At 47.4% G+C, this 12870-nt stretch overlaps 5 protein-coding genes across 5 annotated transcripts; 3 read left to right on the forward strand and 2 right to left on the reverse strand.

The window, feature by feature from the left end:
• Positions 1–1095: 1095 nt before the first annotated feature.
• ANOM_000944 (uncharacterized protein) lies at positions 1096–2569 on the reverse strand (the record flags this gene model as incomplete). Its single annotated transcript, XM_015546202.1, has 3 exons — positions 1096–1967; positions 2024–2269; positions 2350–2569. 3 exons carry the CDS (start codon positions 2567–2569, stop codon positions 1096–1098), a joined length of 1338 nt encoding a protein of 445 aa, XP_015411790.1.
• A 1566-nt stretch (positions 2570–4135) lies between these two features.
• Positions 4136–5233, reverse strand: ANOM_000945 (pyridoxal phosphate-dependent aminotransferase; the record flags this gene model as incomplete). Its single annotated transcript, XM_015546203.1, has 1 exon — positions 4136–5233. One exon carries the CDS (start codon positions 5231–5233, stop codon positions 4136–4138), a length of 1098 nt encoding a protein of 365 aa, XP_015411791.1.
• A 702-nt stretch (positions 5234–5935) lies between these two features.
• ANOM_000946 (uncharacterized protein) lies at positions 5936–6943 on the forward strand (the record flags this gene model as incomplete). The annotated part of the gene is made up of 1 exon (XM_015546204.1): positions 5936–6943. The coding sequence occupies one exon, from the start codon at positions 5936–5938 to the stop codon at positions 6941–6943; it is 1008 nt and encodes a 335-aa protein (XP_015411788.1).
• Positions 6944–9169: 2226 nt separating this feature from the next.
• On the forward strand, positions 9170–9950 carry ANOM_000947 (GNAT family N-acetyltransferase; the record flags this gene model as incomplete). The annotated part of the gene is made up of 2 exons (XM_015546205.1): positions 9170–9584; positions 9688–9950. The coding sequence occupies 2 exons, from the start codon at positions 9170–9172 to the stop codon at positions 9948–9950; spliced, it is 678 nt and encodes a 225-aa protein (XP_015411789.1).
• Positions 9951–11426: 1476 nt separating this feature from the next.
• On the forward strand, positions 11427–12583 carry ANOM_000948 (uncharacterized protein; the record flags this gene model as incomplete). Its single annotated transcript, XM_015546206.1, has 4 exons — positions 11427–11570; positions 11656–11763; positions 11816–12201; positions 12262–12583. The coding sequence occupies 4 exons, from the start codon at positions 11427–11429 to the stop codon at positions 12581–12583; spliced, it is 960 nt and encodes a 319-aa protein (XP_015411795.1).
• Positions 12584–12870: the final 287 nt, after the last annotated feature.

Consider the following 12870-nt stretch of genomic DNA (forward strand, 5'->3'; position numbering starts at 1 on the left):
TGCCCTTGCTCATGTTCGCGGCTGCTTTCGTTGCCCAATGTACGTACCAACATAAACGCGGCCTTTTTAACTAATGCTCAACATGAGAGAGAAATGTCTCAGAGCATTGAAATCTTTACAACCAAGATCCGTATATATTCCTATGTTTTGGAGTTCGGTTCGACATATTGAAGATGATTCTTGAAATATCAATGGAAAAGGATCTGAAACGTTGATGACCAATAATACACTACTGTTGTCATGAATGTGTTTTTAATCTTTACGGATCGGCGCTAGTAGCCCGTAAAGTAAATGACAGTCCCCACATCTGAAAAATGTATTGGGAATGTTCAATCTTCAGGTATGCAGTCATGAAATGAAGGGGGTCTGATTTCCTGACATCATATAAAGAAAGAAGCTAGATTATTGAAACCTTGGGATGATCACGATCATTCTGCTATACGATAACATCGAAATCAAGTACGATAGTGGCTGCTAGCGGAGTTGGGATGTCTGTTTAGGCTGACAGACCGTTCTAAAGTTAATCTAGGGGTATTTCTTTCCAAATATGTAGTGTGGATCCGTTATCAGAGACAGATATGTTTCAGACGAAATGGAAATTCCTTCGGGGGGGTTTGAATCCAGCGAGCAAAGTAGATAATCACTCCTAAATCCTGATCCTCGATATTACACTGGGTGACGGACGTTGTCGATCCTACGTCGTCAAGCCGTAGACTCAGAATCCTGAGCAAGGGGACCATCGTCGAAAAAGAAAAAAGTGAAAAGTGCCACAACAAGGCAAACCGAGCCTGATAGAGCGTGAGACATAGTTGGAGATAGCGGCGAAAGGGTGAATATAAAGTGATATACTAACCGAATAAACCCCACGTGTAGTAGAAGTTAAGTGTCTCAACCAAGATCCCAGATAGCAGAGGGCCTAGTATCAATCCTAGGTTGAAGAATATCTCGATCAAAGAGAACAATCGAGAGCTCGCGCCATAAGCACCGAAGACTGTCGGTTCCTTGGATTGAAATTCATGCATAACCCCTGTTGCAATGGCGGTGTTAGAATAGCCATGTAGCAGTAATTGGAGGTAGGCAAGATATAAGTACCGGTCATCTGCAATGCCCCCCGCCACGGATCAGACTGAAAATAGCACCGATGCTAACAATACACGCAACAAAGGCAGCTTTGCCATGGATCTCGGGACGGCTCCAGAAAAATGTGTTAGAGCCAGGGATCCCGAGAAGCCAGAGTAGTGGAGTCAAAAGAGTCCAGCCGACCGTAGTCAGAAATCGATAGCCTAGATAGTCACGAAGACATCCGACTAGTGGACTAAGGATGACTTGAGGGAGCTGTAGACTGAGAAAGACCAGACCCACAGACATGCTTTCCCAATGAAAAACATTCTGCATGTGAAGGGGCAAGGTCGCACTAAAACCGGCAGTTATAATGTTAAACAAGAGGACGTTGGCTGCCCCTGTAAGAATCCGGGGCTCTCTCAACATAGTGCTATAGAATCCCGGGCGCTGCTCAGGGCCATCAGATGGACGCACCTGGGCTGAATCTGCATCGAAAGGCGCATAACTGTGCGAGGACAATGAGGGAAGTAATGAAGAGGTTTCGTCCTGGCTTTGTGGCTCTATGACTCTTCCTGAAACAATTGACGAGTACGAGTCCTCCGAGCTAGAACTAGCAATAGAGGTGGCACTATCCTGTCTCTCCAACATGATGAGGCGGAAAATAATGTTGAGGACAAGAACTGCTAGGGGAGCGGTCCAGGCGGTCCAGTATCCCAGGAGCTGGAGAAGTGTTCCGCTAATCGCTGGTCCTGCGACAATTCCCAAAAGGGAAAATGTCATGGTCACCCCCATAGCTCTCCCCATGTCTCCTTGTTTGACGTTATCTGCTAAGGTGGTATAACCCACAATCCATGAGGCCGATCCAGCGGCGCCTTGTATCACACGACCGACATAAAGCACCCAAACTGTGGACATGTAAGCAATACAACTTTTCTAGTGAAAAGCGGCAGGGCAGGTGTACCTGATAATGAGATTGCAATCAAACATGTCCCAACTAGAGACATTACGAGAGAGAGTAAAAAGGGCATTTTGCGATTGGGAGACTTGTCGGTAAGGTGGGCAATTGGTGGTGCAACCACGAGAGCAACCAAACCATGTAGGGCCAGTAAGGCAGTAATATGCCACTGGGTTTCCGATGGATCAATATTAAGACGGACCTCTAGCATATAACTCAGGATAGGAATAATAAAGCTATACAGAAAGGTTTCTAAGGAGTGTCGATTAGCGACGACCTTGATAGCGAAGACTTGGTCATATGATAACGGAGAGATTGAGCAGGTACTATACCAGCAAATAAGGCAATACTAATTGTGGCGATAATGAGAGGCTTCGAGGAACGCCATCTGTAACCCCAGGCATTCATGGCAATAAGAATACAGAGAGCGGTGATGCAGGACGTGAATGACAAGTAAAGCTCACTACCTGGATTCAAAAAGTTTGAAGCAATGCTATCCTGAAGCTGGACAAGTTGAAGAGATGAAAAACAGAAACAGGCTCGATACCTCATGGGTTATGGAATTCTATTTTGATTGCATCATTTCCCCGTTTGATGTCAACGAGGAGGGGTGGCTCCCATACCCTAATGGGCTGCTAACATCTGAGGAATCTAGGTTGGAATGTGCTAAAATCATAGCAGGTAGCCTACAGACTCTATGTAAGGAAGCAGACTACAAGGCTGTCCTTTACCGTTTCCGGATTCGATCAAGTTAACCTGTGGGACTTTTCAGCTTCTTCTTCGGAATGTAGTCATCATAGACCACAGCCAGACTACATACCCTCGCTGAACACTCTGTCTGGTCTACCCCATGGTTATACAGGTACGCTTCCGTCACCAAGAGCTATTTTACTCTTACGAGAAAGCAAAGTAATATAAAAAGTCGGCGGAATAACTACTTTAACTGGGTTGTAACGCGTAGCCATTTGTCCAGTTCAGTAAGCAATTCAATCCTATGAAGATTCAAGTAGCATTATCACAGGCTATGCACGGTTCTATATCATGTTCGCAACTTGCATATAAGAATATGATCTACCTACCATGTATGACCTTATTTTCATGTTCGGCTGGGCCCCAAATCTAGATCTTCTTCCTAGGCCGTGACTGGCCAACTACCTCGTTGGATTGCCATTGTTGAAATTCAAGGGGGCCGCAAACAGCAGGTTTTGGCATGTCACAGGCAATACGGCCTAGTTACTTGGGTGACACATAGTGGTATCGGTTGTCCACGGTGCACAGCTCCATGGATCGTTAGGATTCCACAGCCGATGAGCTTGACCCAGCATAGATACGGTTTAGTACGTCAGGGTGTCTCTACTTACAGTAGGTGCGTCGAGTGGAGCTGCTGGGTCTTGTTCATGGAAGCCGACAGCTTGTCAACCTACAACAGCATTAATCAAAACAGCGATTTCCCATGCCTGCCTACGGAATTTTCCTTCAGACCTGCTGGTCACAAACGGGTTGAGCAGGCCAAATTATTTCACCTTTCTCAATATTATAGTGGTGACCAGTGCTTAACATCTAGGAACTACGTAGACCATATTTGCCGACATGACTGGTGATGATCCTAGCGTACCCCTCGATGCAGATTGCTCTTATCCGTCGCACCAGCTAGCGGGTGCTGGGACCAATGCATTCATTATGCCCGTTCAATATGAATCGCTAGTCTCTGGAGGCAAGACAACCGCCAACATAGCTGCCAAGCCCCTGCCAATAGCTCGCTCCCTGAGATATGGGATTGCTCCTAGGATCCCGAACTTGAGGGTATTCGAGAAGCAGGCTCTGTGCGGGACCAAAGCTCAAGTCGGGTTTAGTACTAACTGCCACGGATTTTGAATCACGATACCTACGCTCTTATAAATGCCTTGCTTCGCGTTAAATTGGTAAATTTAACACATATACTTCCATTACCATCAGCTTCCGCATAGTGTTTGATACAGCAATAAGCACATATAGAGGCAGAGAATATATACGCTGTCATATGCAACAGATGGATATAACTTTCATTCCTTGTACTAGACTAGAACATTCATTCATATACCCGATAGAAAAGCAGTTTCATAACCTTCGCTACCGTACTTAGCCGCGCAAGGCCTTCGAAATGGCAGCCAGCCCATTGACCAGGCTCTCAGCTGTGGGCCAACCATAACCCAGTCGGAAGTATATATCCGGCCGCTCAAACCATCGACCAGGTCCAACATACGTTTGATGATCCCTCAGCAGGCGATCATAGAACGCCGTTGTGCCCCCGGGAGGCTCGCGCACCATTCGCACGAACCCCATCACACCTCCCTGTGGATACACCCATTCGACGAGATCTTCAGATTGGACCCAATCCTGCACCAACTCTCGACGACGCTTCATTTCCTCAAGGATTATGGGGATGATACTATCGCACTGCTCCAGTATCTGCTCTGCCACGTACTCATCCAGCACGCTCACGGTGATGCTGATCTGCTCCTTGGCGGCGAGAAAGGTTTCCTGCAACTTTCTATTCTTGGTAGAAATCCACCCAACGCGGATGCCCGGGACACCAAATGCCTTGGACATCGAGCCAACCCCAATCACGTGAGTGCCCAGGCAGGCGCACCCGGGTAGGCGTTCTGTATAGGTTAGTTCGGCGTATGTCTCGTCGACAAGCAGCTGGCATCCGTGGCGCCTTGCCAGCTCTGCGATCTGCTTTAGGTCTTCTCCGGAAATGCAGGCACCGGTGGGGTTATTCGGGGTGGTGAGACTGATCAGCTTTGTGTTGGGTTGAATGGCAGCTTTGATGCAATTGATGTTGACTCGGAATTGCTCCTCGAACTCCAGGTCAACATAACTTATCTTGCAGCCAATTGCCCGTGGGGTTTCAAGATTGCTGGCATAGTTGGGCCGAGTGACGACCAGATGATCGGAAGCGGACAGAAGGGCAGTTGCAACGATGAAAAGAGCCGTGGAGGCACCTGGCACAACGAGGATATCGCTATCATCCAGGCCGGCGCGCTGGGCGATGAGTTTGCGAAGCCGATCGCTACCATAGTGCTGACTATACGCTAGAGGGAGATCTCTAGGCACCCGAATTGCTAGGTCTTCAAGTGTGCGGTCAGCTACCGCGCTCTCGCTGAGGTTGTTGACAATGGGAAGCTCGATCTCTTCAGGAGCTTCGATTTCGATTGCTGAGCGCTGAAAGTTCATTGTGGTGTACTAACAACTGTGTCTCTAGTACAACTTTACGTTTGAGCATACCCCGAAGCTATATCCTACGTATTTAAATACGATTTGATCTTTGGTATGGTGCTCATCACGGCACAAGGGGTAGTGTCTGGTTCCGGCCACCGCCCCTTTGACATTTACACTCCCCACATGCTCAAGTCCTACCGTTCCACCACAGGGGTAATACCAATTTCTGACGATGACTGCTTACCAATGGAATTTGATACACTATCGAAAGGATGCGTCACATTGTCTGTTACGGTCCTCGCACATTGTGATTGACTATCATTAAAGCAGGTATGTGGAGAAAATGCGAAGTGGCATTCGAGGCATACTAACCTATATGCATGTCCCGTCAGTGACGTTCCCCTACGCAATAGGTTGGATCAGTGAGAATCCGTAACAATAATGAGTAGGTCAAAAGTATGATGCCCCACAATCTACAAGCGTCTGTGGCTGGAGATCATCACCGTACATATTGTTGCAACGTCACATTGGACGAGTGCAACGATCACATCAGGGATTCCAGCGTCGAGACCTCCGGCGGGCCATTTCACATCGACTCTGGGTTTCTGGGAACGGTTCTTGCGAAGCAACCATGCGGATTGGTCTTCCGTATAAATCCTATAGTACAAACTACCGTTCCATCTCATTGAGACCAAGAACTTGACTCTACAAACCACCATGGCCGTATCACCTATCATTACATTCAATATTCCTGATACCGGATTCTCCTTCCGGGTACGATTACTCGTGGAGCAGAACCCCGATGTCGCCCAGCAGGTCATATCCCAGCTACCTCTCAAGAGTGTGCTAGGCCACGTTGTGATAGCTGGAGAGACTTTCTGGACCCCGTGTAGGATTGTGCACTTGGGCGACAACAACATGGTCCAGCGTCACCGGGGAGCGGTTTTCCTCAACTCCCTCGGCCAGTCCATCTGCCTCATCTACGGCAGAATCACGGAGAGCGCCAAGATCAACAAGTTTGGCGAGGTTCTGGAAGAGGACCTGCACAAGCTGGAGCCAATAGGGAAACTCATCTACCAGCAAACCGTTGCGCAGCCCCGCCGCACACTCATGCAAGTGCATATCACGGGCGACTTTCCACTGCCGAAACCTTCTGAAAATTATCAATTGCCAGCACCGGCGTGCTCGCCTGAGGGGCACTGGCGTGCGACCAAAAAGCTCATTGAGAAGGAGATTGATCGGATTTGGCTTGATGAGCCGGAGGAGATCCAGAAAATCCGATGGGGGGTGATTGACAGTGGTGCTGGCACCGGCGAACAGTACTTCACGGTTCTCGTTCACCTGGAGGCCTTCCTCATGGTGTTGGGTGGGGACTTAATGGGCCGCTTTTTGAAAATTGCTCAGGATGATGATGTGCGACTGACGACCTTGAATCGCATCACGAAGGAATTCCTTGTGGAGCGCTTTGACTTATTCGAGTTCATGGGGGACCTTGGTCTACCCAGTATGCTTAAGATCGGTGGAATGTTTGCGACTGCTCTGGATACACTCGAGTCCAAACAGGACTACATCCAGCTGATGGGAACGATGCTCACCTACACCAACCGGTTGCATCGCTGGTCTTACTTCATTTTCCCATGGCATCTGGGAGTTGAGTTTCCCCACCGCAAGCCTAGAGAAATACTGTCCATCGCGGACCTTCTCAGACAAGGTTGTGGAATCTAAGCCGACAGGTAGTACAGGCCATAATAAGGGCGTCTTACACTTTCCTATCCACTACTTGGCCTACCCGCGATAGTCTCTCTTTACTATTCATTATTAGTAGTATACGAAATCGGCTAATACAGCAGAATGTTTTTTATTTGCTGAAGACAAAAGTAGCTAAACGGCTGGTTGCCTCGGGCTTGGGGAAACAATCCAAGGATACAAGACCCAGGCGCCGGTTTTGAATTCCAGTGTACGATATGCCTGTGCAAGGATATTTATACCGTTAATGGCCCTCTACTCTTTGTATGATATAGGGATCGTCACCAGGGAGTAGCATCAGACACTTGGCTATATCCTTGACAAAAACATGTATATGTGCGAAGATGGGCGACTTATCAAGACGCCCTCCTGGAGTTGGGCCTCGATGGATAGCCAGATTGCGATGCCAATAATGTCAACCTTACAGCCAATCGCATATATGAGGAATTTTAGTCTTGACCTTGTCGATCAGGCAAATCCCTACGGGCAGGTCGTATCTGCGAGTTTGGATCTGCGAGCCTATTGTGCAGTAATAAAGTGTACTGGGGGTTTCCCCACGATTTCCGATCACTCGATTACACTCAACGACTCTATCTCGTGGAATGGCTATGGCATCTCGTCTTGGTGGATAATCGATGACCCACAGGATGATCTGCATGAAGGGGACCGATGCAAAATTGTGGCTCTGTCCAAGGCAGAATCAACGAAGAGCGTGTACGGTTTGATTGTGGAAGAGTTTCAGGGCCCGGAAATGAACGTCTGTAGAAGAATAGGATATTATTGCATAAAAAGTCCAATCACAGTATGGCAAAGCATGGAGTCGTGGCACGGTGAGAAAAGAATGATCGTGTTAGTATGACTTTTAGCGGGGACTTACGTTGAGGTATCTATCAGGATATGGTTTGTACGAGTTCATTCATAAATGTTCTATGCGAGACTACTGCATCTTTAAACTATTAATTAAGCTATGGATAGATAGATAAATATATAGCTCAGAAAACTACAACGGGGTCAGATTCTACTAGAGAAATACATAGTCTGGAGTAATGTAATATACCGTCAGAGAATAGGTGATACGGGATCGCACCGTGGCACAAGATCAGGAAAAAATAGGAAAAAGATCTAGCTAAAGAGTAATAAAATAATAGATTTGTATGTACTTTGTGCTCCGCTAATATTGTACTGCGCAGTAGTATATTTCTTCAATTTGACCCGCAAGTCATGCCCTTGTCGCACTGGATTCCACTGATCACTCTATTTACATGCCCAAATGTCGACGACCTCATCTGTCAAAACATTGAGGTTCGTTCTGGCGCTCTTAGTAGTTAGTAGGAGTTCGATTTGTGGTCTTTTGCGTAACCTTAAATTTTCTAATCAGAATCTCCAACCGCCTACAAACTAGTTGACACGAACTCAAACGCCACTCAATTCGAGAAGTGGTCATACATGGCATCTCGTTTAGTCTCCACAATGTCAACCACCGTCTTCCACCCGCTTTCCAGAAGACTGGTTTTGCTGTTTATCTTTAATATGAGTGCGAGACTTTTCCAACTTGCCTCTTGGAGTAAAAAAGAAATATGACAAGTGTTATGGGGCCCCAAAAGTTTCCTTCCTATTTCGGCGATACATTGAGATGATATCGACTTAGTCAAATTATGTGTGACCTTGAGATATTAACTACAACCAAGGATAAGAATATCCACGAGCGTCCACAAGACCATAATAATCAAGAGGCCTGAGCGATTTAAATGTGCTGAACCGGGTACCTGTCGAATTTGCACCGATTTATCACGATGGGAATGAGCGACATAGGATATCGTTCTTGTTCCGAGCGGTTTGAGAGTGTCTGTGAAGGCGGAAAATTCCCCCTCAGTGACGGTGCGGGGATGGATATACGTATGATAAATATGATAACCAAATGAGTTAAGCGTGGGGTCAAGCAACGAGGCTAAGTAGAGACTCAAAAGGAAGGGCGGCCTCCGAGATAAGGTGACATTGAAAAGCTTTTCCGCGGTCAATACGAACAACATGTTCTAAATGTCTATGAAGACGCCATGCGCCCTAATCTAATATCACGCAGTACTATTACAGTGGCCTAGCACATTCGGACCCACTTAGGATTTTCCAACATTTATGATCACATTCCCACCCCAGATCGCACACTGACCGTCATTCCCCATCAAAGGCAAAGAACCAACACTACTAATGCCCATTCAAATCCGCTATGCGACCGAGTCCGATAGCCCGGATTTGGTCCACATAAACACCGCCAGTTTCGCTCCGGGTCTATTCTACCAGAATGCATTTGCGAACGTTGAAGTTTCGGCCCTACAAACGTTGAAATATGCACGAACTTTCGCAAGATTCGTGGATCCCAAATACCATCTCTTAGTTGCAACGGACTCAGAAACGGGGCGTATCATCGCCTTCATGCGAGTGGTCATCCCACTTCGTTATCAACAAGAGTCCCATTCACTTACAGAGCTATCGGAAAATGCCAGTAAGATGGCTGCTGAACCAAATAAATACCTACCCGAGGGAATTAACGAGCGCGTTTATGCGTGTTATTTGGATATGCTCAAGAGCTCGAGGGAAAAGTATCTGAGAGAAGATGATATGAGTACGTATTCTAGTTTCTCCTAGCTTCTTTCCTCTTATATTCTCACACTTTAATTTCCTCTTGTCTATTCGTTTCGGCTCAGGAAGGCTAACCGGCGCTATAGTCCTGGACTTTTTAGCCACAGACCCCGAGTATCAGGGGAAAGGAATTGGAAGCCAAATGTTGAAATGGGCTACGAAAAAGGCGGATACCCTGAATGCACGAATGTTTCTTGAAGCAACAGAGGAAGGCTATCCGCTTTATAAAAAGTACGGATGGAACACACTAGAGGAAATTGTTCTAGACTTCGAGCCATTGGGGGGGCATCATAAGGGGAGCTACTATATTATGATCCGGGATCCAGTTCCTGATACTAATCAGCCCTAATTAACCATATGCTGTCATTACCATAAGCTGGACGCAACTTACATTGGATACCGCTATGAGAAGAGTAGTATAGGATGTCCTGAAAGCCCGGTGCATCAATATTATCTATTCAAGTCAAATCTACGGCGTATCTTAGAGAAAAGAAGTTATAAAACCATCTTTCGCTTTTTAGTGGCCAGGAGAAAAGATCCAGGCACCAAAGGGCAAGCCCAGGGGTGTTCCCTTACAGAGTACTAAGCCACATCCGAGTCCCCCACATCACCGCTTACGTCTACTTATCATCCCATCCACCCCCATCTAGGTGGCTTATCATGATCCCCCCTAAGGAGATGGCCAAGACTTGGAAAGTCTGGTAGTCAGCTTCTCGGGACTTGCTTTCTAAGCACGCTCAAGCCTGGGGCTTGAGAGAACCCCACAGAGAAATACCCACAGTGTCCCGTGCCTTCCAGCAAAAAGCATATAATTCATTGTCAAATGAACAGGTGTTTGCTGGCAGTCACTATCATCGTGTGTCTTTTGAAGAGCTCTTGTCGGGAGAACAGTTAGCTATGGGTTATAGCGAGCATCGCACAGCCATGGCAGTCTCAACAACTATTGCCGGTTGATCTCCGATAATAAAATGTGCCGTAAGAGCTGAAAAACAGTAGTTGCTTCACTGGTCTTTTTCTTCGTCGCATATTCGAAGCCGGACTATTCCATGGTCTACAAGTTTTGAACATATGTTCATATGAGAGGTTCGCCCAGGGCGCCGGTAACTGTGGAGTACTCTTGTCCCAGTTTACGGGGATATGGCGTTCGCCAGTCCAGGTACAGTACCTATTGCCTGCGTGATCAACAGCCCCAAAAGCCTCCTCAAAGATATAGGGTTCTCCTGCCCCATTCAGGCACTGCCGGGGCAGGGTAAGAGGTGCTCCTGTCGCATGTACACTCGACTAGGTATGAACTTAAAATATTTAGGTGGCAAATATAGCTCTAAGTATCTTTTACAGTAAGACTGATTTACAGCGATCGATTCAATCAGCATTCACCATCGACTTTGCGAGATGGCGTAATGACACCCGGATAAATGTTCCAAGAGCTTCCTACCGGTGAAAGGTTTAATGAGTAGGCGTTCTCGAGCTTGAATGATCCACGGATACCTGCCCGCTCGATTGGCCCCTTGGTCTGCACTGGGATTGGGTTTCATGGCGCTGGTAACGCTAGCTCGGCTTAGCTGTAGAGCAACACCTGGTCAGTGCCATCGTCGGGTCAGTGGCTGAAGCATACAGTGTATTCAGCAGGCTATACCATTCTTGAGAAACCGCATGTCGTCGTCTATCTCCCTATCTATCACAATGCAGGTACTGTCGAAGCTTATAAAAGCTCCCCAGCGAAGCGAGGACCTCTCGTCAAATCGAACAACCCCAGTCTCTGATCTCCGGTATTCACAATACCATATTACGGACTATACCTTCGCACTAGCGAGATTTGCCGTCCATGACCACGAGGGCTGCGGACCTTGTTGGTGTCGTTATATCCTTCCTCATTCTCGCCTTGGGAACCGTGGCGTTGCGATGCTACGTGCGTCTACGGATCAAGAGGGGCTTTGGGTTGGATGATGGTCTGGCGGTTGGAGCATTGGTAAATTGTTCATCTTTGACCCGGGGTGGTGCACAACATATGGCACTCCTCCTCGTTCAACCATGCTGATATTTGTATCTTGGAGATTTTCTTCGTCATAGCGGCATCTGCCTTACTTGAAGGGGTTCGAATTGGCAGTTTCGGGTACTCCTGGACGGAGTTAACGCCAGAGGTCCTCCTCAAAGGCTTGAAGGTAAACTGAAAACAACCGAATACTTCGATTTTCAACTCATCATCGGCTGCAGCTTCTATTTCTCTATGAGTTATCCTATGTGGTCGCAACCACCATGGTCAAATTCGCCGTGGGTGTCTTTCTCCTACGATTTTGTATCGAACGCTACCATAAATGGATCATCTATGCCATTCTCATCCTACTCAGCTGCCTCACCATTTTCATCTTTATCTTCGTCATCATCCAATGCCGGCCGCCATCATGGTTCTGGAACCAAGCGATCACCCCACATGGCAGCTGCGATGGGAGAGGCTTCGTCAAAGCGGCCTATGTGCATTCCGCCATTACAGCCTTTAGCGATGCGACCCTTGGACTCCTGCCGATCCTGATTGTCCGAAGTCTGCATTTACCCTACTACATCAAGGTTCACGTTGCTGTGATTCTGGCACTTGGTTCAGTGTAATATATTCCCCAACGTCCTGGAGAAGTAAGATGCTCACACTTCACCTTTTTTCGCAGTGCCTGTTTTGCAACGGTTGCGAGGATGTATTTTGTTCACCAGCTCACCGACCCGAAAAATCTATTTTACTTTACGGGTGTGATATGTTGGTCTTACGTTGAAGTGGGCGTTGCACTCATTACCTCGTCTGCGGCAACACTCCGGCCCCTTGTGGACCAAGTAGAATGCTGCGTTCCCCGGTGGCGACGCTTGAAGTCCCATCAGTACACCTCGAATGGCTCGAACCATCATGTCACATCCTCGACCACCTTCGAGGAGGCGCTTCAACAGGATAATCCGGGGATGAGTCTTGCCCCTATTACCCCGTTATCCCGCGTATAGGTGTACATACCGAGGAAATTGAAATAGATTTTCTCTCGTTTTTACGAAGATCGGTGGCCAAACGTACGATGAGAGGGTTGCAACCTTAGCATGCGGAAGCTTTTTCAGTTCCATGATAGCTATGGCCGCTTTTATATATCTTCGTAGGTGTTTTGAGGAATACCTGGTGTAGAACCGTGGTAACAAGGCAACTGTACCATTTTTTCAGTCGGAACCCTCCCCACCCTTTTTCCTTTTTCCTATTCTTTTGCCCCTTTCCTTTCCCTCGCCTCTGTCATCTTCTGCGA

The sequence above is a fragment of the Aspergillus nomiae genome, assembly GCF_001204775.2.
Source record: "Aspergillus nomiae NRRL 13137 chromosome Unknown contig00008, whole genome shotgun sequence".
Taxonomy (NCBI): domain Eukaryota; kingdom Fungi; phylum Ascomycota; class Eurotiomycetes; order Eurotiales; family Aspergillaceae; genus Aspergillus; species Aspergillus nomiae.